A 17,719-nucleotide genomic window follows, 5' to 3' on the forward strand; every position below is an offset into this window, starting at 1 on the left:
GCTTCCAGACGGTTCTGTTGGTGTTGGCCCCAGGCTCACAGCTGGAAGAATAGTGCTCTGTCAGTTAAAGCCCTTGACCCTCACTCTCCCCTCCCAATGCCTCCTTCATCCTTTCCTCCATCTTTCTCTTCTGTGAGTTTTGTGAGAGCACATTGGCCTCTCTAGATGCTGGAGGGCAGCAAACAAGATCAGATCACCCTTAGAGGTGACATGGGGTTGAGCTCTCAATACTTACTCCTAGAGTGCCTGGTGTCTGACATCCCCTCTCGGGCATAGAGGGCATTGTTCCTGAGTGCCCTGCAGGGAAGCCAGCCTTCCAGACAGGGAAGGGGCTTCCTTATCAGAGCTGGTCCCAGGGCTGTGGCACTGAGACCTTCCACGGCCCCTCCAGTGAGGCCCAGGCATTCACCCATGGCTCTCCCCTCTCCCCAGCTGCCTGCAGGCTTGGGTTTTCTGGCCGGTTCATTGAGAGCTCACACAGGAATGATCGCCGGTCAGGGATGATGACCGCTTTCAGAGCCTACCCTTTGCTTTCCTCACCCATTGCCCGATCCCTGTAATTAGAAAGCAGAGATTGCCGTTTCAGCACTGGTTATGTTACTGTTTTTCAAGTGCTGCCTTTTACTTCTGTTAGTAAATTAGGTGTTCAGAGATGATATCACATACCAAACACGCTGTCTTTAGCAAGTCTACCGATGAACAGTTCAGGTTGGTGAACAGTAAATTTAGAGATGTGGTTAATAGGAAGAATCATACAAAAATGATGACTTATTTGCTTCTTAGAATGAAGCCAGAGTTTTCTTCTATCTTGTAGTCATTTATTCATCCATTCATTAAACAAACAGTTTAGCATTTACTGTATAACAGGACCAGCTTTATATTCTTATGTAAATGCCTCTACTTACTACGGAAAATAATGCTTTTTCTCTGAGAGAGAAAAAAAGACCCATAATATGTAGTTAGGAAGTGATGCAACCTCTAGCCTTTGGCATAAATAATCAACATGGAAGAAACAAATCTGTTGCAAGTATGGTTGAGGTGAAATAAGCCCTAAGAGCTGGGACATCCACCCTTGCTCTGCTGTGGGGCTTCAAGCAGAGACTTGGGAGTAACCCATCATTCTTGGCCCTTTTTGGTGGGGTTCCCAACTGTAAGGGCAGATTATATGGCCCAGGGCGGGGTGCTGGCTGCTGCTCCCAACCCTCCTGGCCCGAGTGGTTTGTTAATGTTGGCACAGGTCCACTAGCTGGCTCTCTAGTGTTGTCATTGTCATAGCAACAAGGATGTTTCTATAACAGTCCAGATTGGGAGCCTGTAGGGTGGGAGGAATGTGGACGAGACTGCATTCATATCAGAATAATATAATTTGGCATTTTCACATTTTTAAGTATCTGTTGTTCAGCTCTTCTTTCTTTTATCCTACAGTCCCCACCGTGAGAAAGAGAGAGAAACATCAATGATGAGAGAGAATCATTGATCGCTGCCTCTTGCTCACCCCGTACTGGATATTGAGCCTGCAACCCAGGCATGTGGCCTGACAGGGAATCGAACTGTGACCTCCTGGTTCATAGGTTGAAACTCAACCACTGAGCCACACTGGCGAGGCCAAAAAATTTTCAAAGGAAAATAGGGTACACCCCAATTCACATCATAAAGGTGACAGTAGGAAAGTCAATGAAGTCAGGCTGGTTTGAGGTTAAAGATTGTGAACACTGCAAAAATGATCAGCTCCAGAAACAGAACTGGAAAACTGACAGGCCCCATGGTGAGCTTGGTGTGTGTGGTGTGGCTGCCCATTCAGGTCTGCTCAGCGGAAGGAGCAGTCACCAGGAACCCGTGTCTGCTCCTCCTCATACCTCCCCCTCCCCCTCCCAGTCCGGAGATGCCCATGGAGTCACGTCCTACCCTTTCCTGTTGGTGGGTTCATCACTCACTCTGCATGCATATGCATGTGCACATATGACCTTTCACATCTGCCAGGAGCCTTCGGAGAATCTGTCTTTTGACATTTAACAGCTGACTCGAAGCTTGGCTCGGATTCAAATGCCTCTTCCCAGATTGGCCATGTTTTCCTTTGCTCAGCTCATGTAAAAATGGCACGTTCTGGAAGGAAGCCTTGTGATGTTAAGGTGTTTTAAGGATAATGGCTATAAAAAGACATTTATCTGTTATTTATTTTTCTTCACCAACTGATAGCCATTGATGATTCCTTGATGAGAAAGAAAAATTTCTGGAACCTGTTGGGTTAGAAAAGTCTCAAAGCTAGAGGGGCCTTGGAGAGTTCTTTCTTTTAGAGTTGGGAAAGTTGAGGCCTAGAGAAGAAGGTAGGTCTCATGCCAGAAATGTCCACAGGCATAGATTAATACTGGTGCTGCTGGAAATCCCCAAAACACCTTTGTGTATCAGAAGTAAGATTTATTGGCACAGAAGTAAATTATCAGCATCTACCTGAACTGTTGTTGGCATGGTGCTATGTGCCCACACCTGTCCCTCTTCCTAGTGCTGAGTCTGGTGCCAGTGCACGCCCAGAGCCAGGCATCTTTAGAACTGAAATGACTCGGTGACAAGGAAGACTTTGGGAGGTGATAGCATGTTCGAGGCATTTCTTCCATGTTCGATGCATGTCTTCACCTGGGCATCAGCTGTCCCGGTTGAAAGCCACCTCTCATCCATTCCTGCTCGCTCTCAGTTCACAAGTAAACAGGGCTGTTTGGACAACCCCTCATGCTTAATCTGAGCTTCTAGCAGAGGATGCTGGCCGTTGTGGTTTTGATAATGATCTCTAGACAGACCCAGGGTCAAATAGGGGGTTGTGACATTGTGGACATTTCCTGCAGGGCTGGCCAGGCAAGCTGGCTTTCTTGAAGGTTCCTCCTTTTTCTCCAAATGTGCTTGTGTGCGAAGGAAAGGGCTTGTGAGAGGGAGACACTCAACCTAGAGCAGCTCTCTCTTTCTGGAATTTTTCCTAACTGATTACTCTGTATTTTAAACAGCTGTAGGTCATAGTTTACTCTCATCAATAAAGAGTCTTTCTCCTTAATTATGGCCCCAACTTTGACTAATATTATCAAATTAAATTCAGAATAAAAAGGACCCTGGGGATTGAATGGTTAAGCAAAATGTGGCACATACACAATGGAATGTCATTTAGCCGTGAAAAGGAAGGAGAGTCCGGCACATGCTGTAGCATGGGTGAACCCTGAGGACAGTAAGTAAAATAAGTCAGAGAGAGAAGGACAGATACTGTATGATTCCACTGCGATGAGGTTTCTAGAGCAGTCAGATTCAGAGAAACAGAAAGTAGAAGGGTGGTTGCCAGGAGGTGGGGGGAGGAGGAAATGGGGAGTTGTTGTTTAGTGGGTACATAGTTTTTTTTTTTTTTTTTTGCAAGATGAAACAATTCTAGAGATTGGTTGCACAACAATGTGAATATATTTAACTCTACTGAACTGTACACTTGAAGATGATTGAGATGATTAATTTTAACTTATATATATTTATCGTAATTTAAACATTAAAAAATTAAAGAGACTAATGTGAGTAAAACAAAACAAAAATCCTTAAGTCCTAGGTTGATGGATTCCTACTCTTATCAGTTTGTTTTAGAGGTTACTGTGAATGCTACACTGCATTTTTAACACCACCGATGGTATTTTCATCAATATTTTGACTTGTGGTAGCACGAAAACCATGACCTTATGAAGACATAATGAATGTACAAAAGTGAAAGCAGGTGCCTTAGTATGAAATAAATCCATTATTTGGAAACGTGTCTGTGATTAGCAAGGGGACCTAATAATTATATGCTATGTTGATGACATATTTACACTTGCTTTTTAGGTGAAGCCAAAAATCTTCCCACTTACCCGGGGCCAAACAAGATGCGAGATTGCTATTGCACCGTGAACCTGGACCAAGAGGAGGTTTTCAGGACCAAAATCGTGGAGAAATCACTCTGGTAATGTCTGCTCTTGCTGTATTGGATACCGATAAGTTTTATTCTGTATGGAAACGATCCTGAACACATATGGCATCTTGCCATCTTCTGTGTTGCTTAGTTTGCGTGAGAATTAGGAAATGTCCACATGGGCTCTGGCTTATAGGGCAGTTTTAGCCAGAGCATCCATCCTCAGTGGCAAATTGATATTCCCCAGATGCTCGTAATGCCCAGGACTGGACAGCATTGGGAGCAAAGTGCACATATGTGACTATTTGTTTGCCTCCAAGACAATCTATAATAATAAAAGGGTAATATGCTAATTAGACTAGACATCCTTCCAGGCGTCATTCCAGACATCCTTCCAGATGAAGCCAGGGTTGGAGGGAAGCAGCCTGTGTCCCGGGTGCCAGAGAGAAGCCGGTGCCGGCAGCCAGGGGAAGGAAGGCCTACTCTTGCACAAATTTTTGTGCATCGGGCCTCTAGTGCAGCGGTTCTCAACCTGTGGGTCGCGACCCCTTTGGGGATCGAGGATCGAACGACCCTTTCACAGGGGTCGCCTAAGACCATCAGAAAACACATATATAATTACATATTGTTTTTGTGATTAATCACTATGCTTTAATTATGTTCAATTTGTAACAATGAAATTGGGGGTCACCACAACATGAAGAACTGTATTGAAGGGGCGCGGCATTAGGAAGGTTGAGAACCACTGCTCTAGTGTCTTATAAGAGATGGACTGGAAAGTGTATACTGCACCAGAAGAGTATAAATCAAAGATTTTGAGTGGGTAAATATTTGGAAGACACTTTTTTTTTACCACCTTCCTTTAAATTTATCTAGAGAGGCATGCCCAAGATGGTCATAGAAGTAACTATTCACTGAGGTAGGAGCCCTAGAAAACATTTATTGATAGAATTTGAGCTAGACAGGGTTCAGGTAAGAAAGAGCAGCATCTAACAGGTCTTAAGACAGATGTTTGCTGTATAATTGAAAACATTAATGTTTCTCAACTTTAGCTTGCTTAAGAATCACTTGGAAGGTTTATTAAAAACAGATGTCTGCTCCAGGATGTCTGGGGTGGGGCTGTGATTTGCATATATAACAACTTCCAGGAGCTTCTGCTGCTGGCCCTGGACCACACCCAGGGGGTAGGAAGTGATGGCAACTAAAAGTCACAGCAGTTACAGGGGGTGGGAAGTGAGAAACCAGAAATGCGAACAGTGAGACGGCAGAACATTTTGGTACATATGTGTTAGCAGTTGGGGGATGGGGGCAGTGGTTTGCAGTCTGGGGGAAGCACAGCAAAGCCAGCAGTGGGGCCCTGAGCGTGTTGTTTATATGAAGTGAAGAAGAATCCCTGTGCAGCCAGTGACTCCACCTTCGGGTTTTGAATTATGGGTTGTGTGGGTCCATCCAAACAGCTATTTTGAGTTTGAGAACATTTTTAGCAGATGAATTATATCCTTGCATATTGCTGCTTCTAAGTGGGAACAAACAACACATTCCAATGACTGAGTGAATTTAATTCTTTGAAAACTGCAAAGGATCTCCTGCCCCTGAAACATGGAGACATTTCCTTCTCCATCTGCACCATTGCCACCAACACTGGCAAGGCTCCGCGCTATTACAGTTGTGTTGTTTTAATGCATACACCAGATTCTCTGGAATGCTTTCCTGAAGAAAAATGAAAAGCCTGAGGAATTTGTCAGAGGTAAAGTCTGGTTTTGTGTTGATGATAAGATGACATTGGGGATGGTGATGTCACTGAACCTTCAAGGGTTATTTCCATTTGCCTAATGTGAGAAAAACCCTTTCTGTGTTTAGTCAGTGTTAGAGGCCCATGGGTCATAGACTTGGAGGATTATTGTCAATCTCTGTAAAGCGCTACTCTCCTTAGGCTTGTGAATGAGGGTCTTTGGGAAGGGAATAGATTTGGGAACCTCTCTTTTAGGCGAGGTTGAGAAATGGGGACCATTGTCTTCAAAATATTTCAGGCAAATTGAGAAGTAGAAATCATGGTTTCTGGTTTTGGTGGCACTAGAAAATGTTTTTATGAAGCCAAAAAGGGAGGATGAGAGTTAAATAATGACAATGATTTACCTTTCTGGGAAACCAGCTGTAATACATCCAGAATCAGGTGTGAGCCCCTAAAATGCTGCCATAAGAAGCTAGTTAATTATAGTGAGTTCATGAGGTAATACTCCCAATTCATCAGAACTTCTAATCCCTTCACATACTATTCACACTTTTCTTACAGATAGTTTTAATAAACTTAGTTATTTTTGTTTATTAATTTATTCATTAGCTTAATGAATATTTATCTAATACTAGAGGTACATGAAATTTGTGCAGGGGGGGGGGGGGTTGTCCCTCAGCCCAGCCTGCACTCACTCCAATCTGGGACCCCTCGAGGGTGGGATTGGGCCTAAATGGGCAGTCAGACAGCCCTCTCACAATCCAGAACTGCTGGCTCCCAACCGCACGCCTGCCTGCCTGATTGCCCCTAACCGCTTCTGCCTGTCAGCCTGATGACCCCCTAACCACTTCCCTGCCAGCCTGATCGACACCTAACTGTTCCCCTGCAGGCCCAGTCACCCCCAACTGCCCTTCCCTTGCAGGTCTGGTCACCCCCTACTGCTTTCCCCTGCAGGCCTGGTTGCCCCCAACTGCCCTCCCCTGCTGGCCCGATCGCCCACAACTGCCCTCCCCTGCAGGCCATCTTGTGGCCACATGGGGGCAACAATCTTTGACCACATGGGGATGGCCATCTTGTGTGTTGGAGTGATGGTCAATTTGCATACTGGCCATGACTAATTAGCATATCAGGGCTAATTAGCATATTCCTCTCATTATTGTGATGGAGTAATGGTCAGTTTGCATACTGGTTGTGACTAATTAGCATACCTGGTTGTGATTCTGAGGGTGTCGTGACCAATTTGCATGTTACCCTTTTACTAGTATACATACCAGGTAAGGAGAGAGGTACTGTTAGCAGAAAGTTAAAACTGACAGCAAAGAGATAAACCTACACAAAATAATTACATAGTTTAAAAAATATTAGTAGCCCTAACCAGTTTGACTCAGTGGATAGAGCGTCGGCCTGGGGACTGAGGGGCCCCAGGTTTGATTCTGGTCAAGGGCATGTACCTTGGTTGTGGGCACATCCCCAGTAGGGGGCATGCAGGAGGCAGCTGATCAATGTTTCTCTCTCACCAATGTTTCTAATTCTCTATCCCTCTCCCTTCCTCTCTGTAAAAAATCAATAAAATATATTTAAAAAAAAATATTAGTATATGTGGCCATATAGTATTGAAGCAAAAACCCTATTCCCACTGATGGACTTTGCAAACTTGCAAACTAGTAGCCCCAAAGCTCTACTCTACAGTATAAGAAAAAAGACAAATGAGCCCACTTTATAAAAGAAGTTAGCAAGGGGCTGAGAATCAAGATGATGGCGTAGGAAAACACCAGTACTTGCAGCCTCCCACAACCACATCAAAATTACAACTAAAATACAGAGCAGTCATCATTCAGAACTGCCTGAAAGCTGGCTGAATAGAAGTACTACAATTAAAGAAGTAAAAAAGAAAGCACATAGAGACTGGTAGGAAGGGTGGAGGTGCTGAATGGGCTGGTCCCACTCCCATAGGAGGCCTCTGCAGCCAAGATATCCCACCCAATTGGGGTAGCTTTCTCCCAGACAGGGGTGCTTGCAGGAGTCATTGTTTCTATGCTGAGACCTCCCCTGTTGCAGAGCAGACTGGCAGCCATATCTGAGTTTCCATCAGTGTGGCTCACACTGTTCGCTCTGCCCTAGTGATTCCCTGAGACCCCGCCCCATCCAATTTGCAGTCTCACCCAAGCTGTGTGAAGCAGCTTTTCCATATGAATGGCCTGTCCTGGCTCAGGCTTCAGACTTTCCTGAAATCTCTCAAATAAGTAGCAGTTGGCATCAGCATGCTCCATACCCATCAAAAACGGGCATAAAATAGCTTGGCCTCGCCTGGGCACTTCCAAGCCCACCACAGGTAGCAGCCATCTGCAGATTGCACCTGCTGGGTGGCCCCAGGCAGTGGCTGACTTTGCACCTCCCAGGAGGCCCCAGAGCCAGTGCACCTGGTAGACAGCTTCACTGAAGCCCATTTGAAGCATAGAGGTGTTTCCTGCACAGCAGCTCTTCCACTGTAGTCACAGTTGGTCCTCACAGCCAATTGGCCTGGAGATCAATTCCTCCCAGTGATGCCAACAGCAATCAAGGCTCAACTACAACAAGACTGTGCACACAGCCCACACAGGGGTGCACCTAGAGTGCCCAGCTCTGGTGACTGCAGAGGTTAAGTAAGCCACTGGGCCTTACAGGACAACCTACTACACAAGGCCACTCCGCCAACTCCAGGAGACATAGCAGCTCTACCTAATACATAAAAGCAAATACAGGGAAGCAGCAAAAATGGGGAGACAAAGAAACATGTCACAAATGAAAGACCAGAGGAAATCTCCAGAAAAAGAACTAAGTGAAATGGAAGCAACAAAACTACTAGATACAGAGTTCAAAACAATGGTTATAAGTTTGCTCAAGGATCTTAATGAGAGCTTCAAGGGACTTAGTGAAACTTTCAAGGATCTTAGTGAGAATTTCAGACATGAAAAGGACCAGTCAGAAATTAAGCATATACTAACTGAAATAAAGAATAACTTACTGGCATTCAACAGTAGAGTAGAGATTTTGAGAATCAAATAAACAATTTGGACTATGAGGAAGCAAAAACACCCAATCAGAAGAGCAAAAAGAAAAAGAATCCAAAAATATGAAGATAGTGTAAGGAGTCTCTGGGACAACTTCAAGTGTATCAACATTTGCATTATGGGGTGCCAGAAGGAGAAGAGAGAAAGATATTGAAAACCTATTTGAAAAAATAATGACAGAAAACTTTCCCTACTTGGTGAAAGAAATGGACTTACAAGTCTAGGAAGTACAGCATCCCAAACAAGAGGAACCCAAAGAGGCCCACACCAAGACACATCATAATTAAAATGCCAAGGGCAAAAGACAAAGAAAGAATCTTAAAAGCAGGAAGAGAAAAGCAGCTAGGAAGAAGGAGGAGGAAACAAAAAAAAGATATGAACAGTAAAATGGCAGTAAATACATATCTATCAACAATTGAATCTAAAAATCAAAATAAATGAATAAGGAATCTAATGAACAAAATAAACTGATGAATAAAATAGATCCTGGGGCATGGAAACATGTACAGACTGACAAATCTGAGGGAAGGTGGGAGGAAGAGGAGGGAAGAGATTAACCAAAGAATTTATATTCATATATGCATTACCTATGGACATAGACAATAGGGTGGTGAAGGCTTAGGGTATGGCAGGAACCAGGTGGAGGGGGCCAATGGGGTACAAAAAAGGGGGACATCTGTAATACTCTTAACAATAAAGATTAAAAAAAAAAAGAAGTTAGCAAGGGAAATTGCTGGTGCCACATGGTCCTGAATATTTGAAACCAAAAACTGTCTCTCTGAGTTTGCAGCTTGAATCCACACCACATTCATGGTAGAAAAATCTCAATCCATGCATATTGTTTAATGTAGTTCTAGATCAGTATTTGGTAACATCCAGTGAGGCAGCAACATACCTGTCAAAAGCAAATCCAATCATTTCTTTCAAGCCAAGTCCCAAAGAATTCTCCTTTATAAAGTTCCATGGACCATGAGCTCAGAGGACAAAATACACAAAGAACAAGGAAATAAAGATTCCTGTTCATTTGCTAAGAGAAACAACAGACAGAAGAATCAGGCCTGCAGAGTTTGCAGAATATCAACTAACAAAGTTTAATGAATTTAAAGTAAAGACAACATGCAAAACATGAGCAGGAAAAGAAACAATAAAGAAAGACTGAACCACTTTGAAAAAGAACAAAATAGAATTTTTAGAGATGAAGAACAAGAATTTCAATGAAAAACTCAGTGGATGAATTAAATATCCGATTAGACATAGGTGAAAGGAAAATTGGTAAACTAGAAGGCAAATTTGAAATACACCCCAGAGACGCAAAGAAATGGAAAGTATAAGATAGGTTTAGAGGCGACACAGAGATAGAATGATGTCTAAACATGTCTCATAGGAACTCCGAAGGCGAGAGGGGAGATATGGTGGGGAGGCCGTATATGAGGATTGCAGGAAGATTCACTTACAGTCTTGAGTGGCCTTGATTAGAGGGGCAGAGTTCAGAGGCAGACCAAGTGGCCGCTAATAGAATGGAATGAAGTGAACAAACCTGAGGGGCAAGGTTGGGCAGTGCCGTCTGGACTAGGCCACCTAGGCCAGCATTTGACAGCCACCACACCCACAGTTTAGCTGTTGCCTTCAAGGAGGTGGCTGCTCCCTCTTCTTGCAGCTCCCCAGCATGCCTCCTTCAGGCTCAGCATCGCCTTTGAGATCTGATCATTTATTTGGCAAAGCCACTGCAGAAAACAAAAAGCCCACATCTGCTTTCTGAACTCAAAAGAGCTTAAGGGCTTGGCTTCCTGGCAGGCTGCTGGTCAGAGCGGGCAGGGCCTTGCACTCTGTCCAAGTGAGGGATGTAGCGCTACAGCAGGAGCCTCCCAGCAGCCTCCGGGGGAAAGGGTAGTCTTGTGCTCAGTGGCTGCTCCGTGTTGTCTGTCTTCTGACTCAGCATTAAGAGCAGACCGAGTGTGAGAAGAGGAAAAACACACCTCTCCTTTGCCTCCTTTTCACCAGCAGAAGGTTGCCCCCGGGGATCAGAGCAGGCCGATCACGCTGTGCTGAGTGTTCCCCAGCAGGCGCTGACTGGTCTACAGCATCACTACCTATTCCTGAGTGGGTATCTGAGGAAAGTGCCGCGTTTGTTCCTTTCTTTCCTTTCTCTTTATTTTTTTTTAAAATTTTTTATTTATTTTTTTAAAATATGTCTTTATTGATTTCAGAGAGGAAGGGAGAGGGAATGGGAAATAGAAACATCAATGATGAGAATGAATCATTGATTGGCTGCCTCCTGCACGTCCCCCACTGGGGATCAAGCCCGCAACGCAGGCATGTGCCCTTGACCGGAACCGAACCTGGGACCCTTCAGTCCGCAGGCTGACGCTCTATCCACTGAGCCAAACGGTTAGGGCTTTTCTCTTTATTTTTGACATGGGGGACTGGAGATTGAGAGATAGCATCTTTTGCAGATTTATTTGTTAGAACTCACTGGCTCTGACACATTTGGGAGAATAAGCCCTTTCTCCCTGGCCTCATCCCTTCTCCAGGAAAGTGATTTGGGGCAAAGTTTCTGTCCTACTAGGAAAATTATCTTCCTGATGTTGAGAGTGAACTATTTTTTAATCATATAAATGGTAACTCATTATTTGTGTACTGTTTGTTTAAACTAAAAGGCTCTATTGGCAGGGCTGGGGCTGCACAGTGTGTCTGCAAGGGCACCCAAGCACTCTGCTGGACGGGGCTGCCTTTTGCTTCTAAAACAGGGCAGGGGGAGGTTATATCCTGGAGGAAATCACCCTTTTATCCAGTGAAAAGAGCATAATGATGTTATATGAACAAAAGAGTTAAAAATAAGAGCTAAAAATAAGTATTGGGTTAAGCCAGTTATTTGCAAGAATATTCCATAAAGTATCAGTGTTTTAATTTCCTTTTCCCCATGTAAGTGATTCCTGTGAGGATGATATTGCCTATCTTTCCCCAGGAAATCCCCACAAAATATGCTGAAAAACAAAACAAAACAAACCCCGCTCCTGGCTCAGTGAAGTGCTGTCCCAAGGTTTCCGATCTGCCCCTTAACTCCCCCAGTGGCAGTTCTGATTGAGGCTGTGCTGAGCCTCCACCCCATAGCCCACCCTGGGCCTCTGCCCCAGGTCCAGCCCAGAAGCCCCTGCCCTCCTGCTTCCTCCCACCTGTTTCCATTTGGGTTGCCATCTGGAAGGGAAGGGGTACCACATGGTCCTGGCCCGAGCCTGGCCCACACCTGGTACTACACTTGCTACCTTTCTCATTTTCCCCCAAAGGCAGAGCCCTCACTGCTCCTCACATTCTGGTTGGAATGGTGCTTACCCTTCTGGGAGTTTGGTTATCTCTGCTAAGTGATGAAGGCAGGTAACAAGGCTGTGTTCATAGTACGATGCCTTTTTGTTTAAAAAATTGGGATTGCTCCAAAAATGGTCTTGAACGTCTATATGTATAAAAGCCTAAGCAACTGTTATGACAGAACAACCGGTCGACCAGTTGCTGTGTTGCGCACTGACCCTACTGGGGATCGAGCCTGCAGCCCTGACCAGGAATGGAACCAGCAGCCTCTTGGTGCGTGGGACAATGCTCTACCCACTGAGCAACACTGGCTGGGCTGAAGTTAAAGCTTTAAAAATTCTTTCTGATATAAATGTAGACCTCTGGCCCAGATATTCCATACCAGCTAGAGTAGATGGACCCATCCCCCAACAGTGCTGGGGTACACCAGGTGGTGAGATCCATCCCTCCATGATTCTGGGGTACTCCAGGTAGGAAAACGTGTCCCCCACAATCCTGGGGTGCTCCAGGTGGGATTCCACACCTCCATAATCTTGGGGCATTCCAAGAGGTGAGATCCACCCCCCTCCATAGTCCTGGGGTGCTCCACACAGGGAGACACATCCTTTCAAGTGTCTCTGCACGACTGAGAGGATCAGGGATCCAGTGCACTCGGATGTTATAAGCGATAATCACACCCTCAGAGGGTTTTCTGGGAAAGGCCTGATTTTGGTCACCATAACCTTTGCGATGCTGTGTTTATGGGTGAGTCTTGTGAAAAGAATCTTCCTGAGTAGCTTTATGTAAATCAGATTTTCCGAAGACCGTGTGTGCTTTCTGTCACCGCACTCATTTTTATCCTCTATGCTAGTTTCTGGCAGAGGGCTGGTCGCATGGCTCTGACATGGTTACGGTGTTTCACACCGGCCCACAGGGTCCCAGGCTTGGTGCCATGCTCCAGTGCCGGAGCAAGGGCAGAGGCAGGTGAGGTCGGTAAGAGCATCTCTTTACTACCATGCCCTCCCTCTCCTGTTTCTTTCTCCCAATCTTCCAAGAAGGGATATTTGTATCTGGGGCAATTCCGTGGTCAAGGAGCCCATCTGAGTTATTTCCACGTTTAAGAACGGTTTAGATTTGTAGTATTCTACGCAAGGACTTTCTCCTCAACTCGAGAGGTGGGCAATGCCATCAACACCAAGGTCCTGGTAGGCTCAGTTGTTGTGGCCTTGGGGACTCCTCACATTGACATTTGGCGGAGTGGGCCTTGGGAGTTCCAGGATCTCCGTGGGTTGGGGGGTGGGTCCCTGGAATTTATGACGGCTCCAGAGACCTCCTGGGTCCAGGGTGAGCCTGCAGTGTCCTGAGCATCCTCTTCCTGACATCCAGCTTCAATTTCTCCTTCTGTTTTTCCTAAGTCACAGGATCCTGACTCGTGTCTGAATGTGAGGATCCTCTCAGAGCTTCACAGGAAAGCTCAGCTGATGGCGAGCGCTGGTTTGCTTTCATTGCACACGCACTGAGCGCCTCCTGCGCACCGAGGCCCCGGCCTAGGCCGGGTCGGGGCTTATTAGCAGTGTGGTGCCAGGTGCGGTGGCACCCGTAGGGGAGACTGTGAGTGGATGGGCTTGCACGGGGAAGGAGCCATCTGAGTGGGGCATTAGGGTGGCTCCCTTCCTTTCTCCTTTGGGACCGTGGGCTGGGCAGTTTCCGGGCTGGCAGGATGCTGGAGTTAATGGGGTTACCCTGCACAAGTTAGAACCTTTTGCAGGAGACCCTAAAAGCTTCCCCCACAGGGTGCCCACCCCTCCCTCCTCTGGGCTCCTGCCTGACACTCTTCTCCTCTTTCAGGGCCTTTTTTTAGAGTTTGAAATGTTTCTGCTGTTACAACTGGCCAGCATGTGACTCGGTCTTCTAAGAATTGTTGTCTCAGCCACTGTGAAAAGCGTGGCCAGGCCTTAATAAAGATGATCTGATTGTAACTGGTTAAGAACATGTGATTTCTGCCTGGGAGACACGGGGAGTGGGAGGAGAGAAGCTGCTGTGGACGACAGGTCTTGGCATTTTGGGAGCTGTGTGCAGCGGTGTGAGCCGTGCACAGCATCCAGTGGACCTGCCATCACCCTATGAATAGGAGTTTTGCAGATGGGGAAACTGAGTCTTGGAGAGGTGAGGTAACTTGCTCGGGACCCTTGGACCTGGGTCAGGCCCGGAAATACAGGCTGAAGATCGCCCATGGAGGGGGTGGTCGTGGCCAGTGGACTCTGGTCCCGACACACAGATGTCCAGCTTGGCTCCAGGCCCTCCGGGAAGAGCATGAGCAGCTCCCTGCGAGCATTTCCCAGCCCCGGTTCTGTACCTGCCCATTGTGGACTTCCTGCTCCTCTGGCCTGGCCTGCCAGGCCGGGCTGCCGACTGCTCTTGGTGGGCGTCCCTGTTACCTGTCAGCGGCCACCACGGCCCCTTCAGCGCTTCACGGAAAGCGTCCATGCTTGTGCTGCATCCCTGCAGTGCAGGCTGTGATTGGCCCAGGTGACAAAACACGTGAGTGAGTCCAGCCAGGACACTTCTGCCCCAGCATTTGGACAAAAACTGCTCTGACCTCAGGTTCTCTCCTTCCCTGGGGGAGGGTTAACTCCAGTCCCCACTTCAAATCTGCAAGACGCTGTGCAACACGCCATGCATGTCTTCATCCCGTGTGGCGACAGAGTGGCGTTCTCTCCTGGGAGCTGCCTCTCCATGGGGAGGCTGCTGTGTGAGTAGTTCAGGCGGTGACAGGGGTGAGGGGTAGAGTTCAGTATGAGACTGAACATCTTGCCTTTCAGTCAGAGGCAATATCTTTTTGGGAACCTCAGGGGAAAACACAACCGTTTGTCATGAAAGGTCACAGATGCCGAGGGTCCGTGCTGCACAGGGGTTTTTAAATCTCCACCTAAAGGAAATGAGAGGTGCACTTAGCAGAAACCAAAACGGCTTTCCTCCTGCCTCTGGGTGCCTGCAGGATAACTGTGGCAGCGGGAGGCCCCTTTCTGGAACTCGATCGCCAGGCCTTCCCAGGCCAGGCGCAGCACTGCCTGCTGCAGATATTGCACCCCAACAATCCATGTGGGGTGCAGGCTACATGACTTCCCTCCCGTGCCCGGACCTTTGGTTTAATGGCATTTGAATCCAGCTGTTCGTTAATGGTTTAACCACATGCACATTTTAGTAGCTGAGCACTGAGCTGTTCAGAGATAGGCTGGTGCCCTTTTTGGAAAACTGGCCTTGCTTACTTGGCTTCAGTTCTCGTGGGGCCGGGGAGGAAGTTAGCCCTGAGTTCCCCTGGGAGCCACAATCCACTGCTTCTGGATGCTCAGCCCTCGACGGTGGCCTTCTCTGTGGTGTATCCATAGCTCAGACTTTGAGGCACAAAGACCCTCTTAAGAATAGCCCTCTCACAAAGAGACGCAGTGCAGGCTCCCTGTGCTTCAGCACGCAGCCTTTCTCCATCTACCCAGACTGTGGAGCAGCTCCTCAGCTCCCCCCACCGGCCCCCCCACCCCCCACCGGACCTCAGAGGTTAAGAAATAGATGCAGGCATTTGCGAAATAACATGAAACCGGGGAAAACCAGGCTGCCGGCTGTTTTCTCATGAGCAACATCGTTGTGCAGTGGCAAGCAGCCTTGGTGTGGGATGGGGCGTGCCAGCCTCGCAGATGCTGGGAAATGACTCATGGAGTTTTCTCTGTTGGGTCCCCAGTGCAGCCCTGTCTCCACCTCTGGGCCGCACATCTGGGCTGTGGGAGGAGGAAGAGGAATGCAGGTTCCCCCTTGTCAGAGCGTTCCTTAAAGATCAACCTGGTTTTCTGCAGGTTTTGTTATGCTTTCCTTAGGAGAGTTTGCTTGATTCTGTGAAACTTCATTTGAGCTCCTCTCTGTAATCACTGGGGGCAAGAGCTTGTCACTCTGGCCGGCCTCAGAGGCGGGTGCCGCTGCACGCATTAATTCCCCTCTGTCAGACAGTGGTATTTAAGGCAAGCCAAGTCCTTTGGGCGGCGTTTTTCTCTTTATTTGGAAAGAGGGTTCTGGAGCCCTAAGGCTGTAAGTGGGAACTGACAGTGCAGGGACATTAATCACGCCTCTGACTGGGCTGACCTTGGACTGGGGACAAAGCCAGGCCTGTGGGGAGAGGTACCCCAGGTTAAGCCTCTAATGGGAAGGGGAAGCCCAAGGCTGTGTGGCCCCTTTGAGTCCACCAGAAAGAATATATTGTCTTGCCAGGCACATGCAGAGGGTGGGGGTGTGAGAACTCACCCTGCTCACGATCCTTGACAGTCTCCTTTTTCTTTCGGCATGAACTTCCCACCCTGCTGCCCATGAACTGACAAGTGCAAACTTTCTTATTCACTGGGAAGGAGGGGTGGGTTGTCCAGGTGACCAATGTGGTGGTTGAAGTAGTTGGCACCTGGGGTTTGGGGGGGCCTTCATCCCACCTCTGTCCTCTGTCTGCAGGGCTAGAGGAAGGGGAGACCGGCTGTGTGGCCCACCCCACTTATACCCCATGTGGGTCCTTCTAGAAGCTGGGAGGGTTGAGATGTCCCGAGAGATGCCATGTCGGGGCTGAAATGGTCCTTCTGCTGTGGGCAGCGTCAGCTCCTTGCACGGGGACCCTCTTGCTCTTCTGGTGGCGTGTATGTCAGAAATGGCAGGATCACATGCCCGTACTTACCCATTTATGGCAGATATTGTTAGCAAAGTTGTGGTGTCTCTAGTTTAAAAAGATATTCCTTATTTGTTGTGCTTTAGTTATTTGTCTTTTAATTTGCAGCATAAATTTACAAGTTCTCAGTGGATTAATATTCTGAGCATGGAAATAATATGAAAAATGGGCATTTAATAGGAGATGGGCCAGAGGCATCTATAATGATAAAAGCATAATATGCTAATTAGACCGGACAGCCAAACGACCTTCTGGATGACTTTCCAGATGAAGCCAGGGCTGCAAGGACCAAGCCCCGTGCATGAATTTTGTGCATTGGGCCTCTAGTTTTAACAGAAAAATGAGACAGAAAATGCTTATATGCACATGAAAGATATTCAACCTAAACAATAATTTAAACTTTTCAAATGAAAGCAGTAGTTTTTGTTTTGTTTTTTGCTGTTACTTTAGCAAAGTTTACTTTAGTAAATGCTGGTAAGACTCAGGGTTGGTGGGCATTAGGGGTAAATTGGTCCCCCCTTCGGGTCATATAGCATTATGCATTAAAACCTTAGGACAGTGAATACTCTCCCGCCAAGTGAATTTATCTTCCGGGAACAATTGGACAGCTGTGCAAAGACCCCCTACCCTAGAATCTCATTCTGTGCTGCTCCTAATGATAAAAGTTGGGGAGAACCCAGGTGTCCGTCAGTGTTGGAATGGGTGAATTGAGCAGTTGTTGTTCAGACCTCAAGTACTATGTGGCTGCTAACATCTACACTAATAAAAGAGAAACATGGTAATTGGCGTACGACCGCTACCCTTCCCATTGGCTAATCAGGGCAATATGCAAATTAACTGTCAGCCAAGATGGCGGCTGGCAGCCAGGCAGCTTGAAACTAACATGAGGCTTGCTTGCTTCAGTGACGGAGGACTCCAACATTCCCCGCCTGCCGCTGCAGGCCTCTGAACCTGCAGTTTCAAACAGTGTAACAAATATAGATGCCCAGAAACCAGCTTTCAGCCGGCTGGGATCTCAGAGCTGGAGTTGATACAGAGTTTCGAGAACCTAA

The 17,719-nt window shown here is 47.0% G+C and overlaps 1 protein-coding gene across 1 annotated transcript in view; it reads left to right on the forward strand.

Moving 5' to 3' along the window:
- RASA3 (RAS p21 protein activator 3) overlaps window positions 1–17,719 on the forward strand; it is a 118,033-nt gene that overhangs the window by 34,278 nt on the left and 66,036 nt on the right. The window contains exon 2 of the mRNA XM_081085047.1: window positions 3,841–3,958. Coding sequence (XP_080941173.1) covers window positions 3,841–3,958 — 118 coding nt within the window. The remainder of the gene's footprint in view (window positions 1–3,840; window positions 3,959–17,719) is intronic.

Source organism: Myotis nattereri, assembly GCF_964212035.1.
Source record: "Myotis nattereri genome assembly, chromosome: 2".
Lineage (NCBI taxonomy): Eukaryota > Metazoa > Chordata > Mammalia > Chiroptera > Vespertilionidae > Myotis > Myotis nattereri.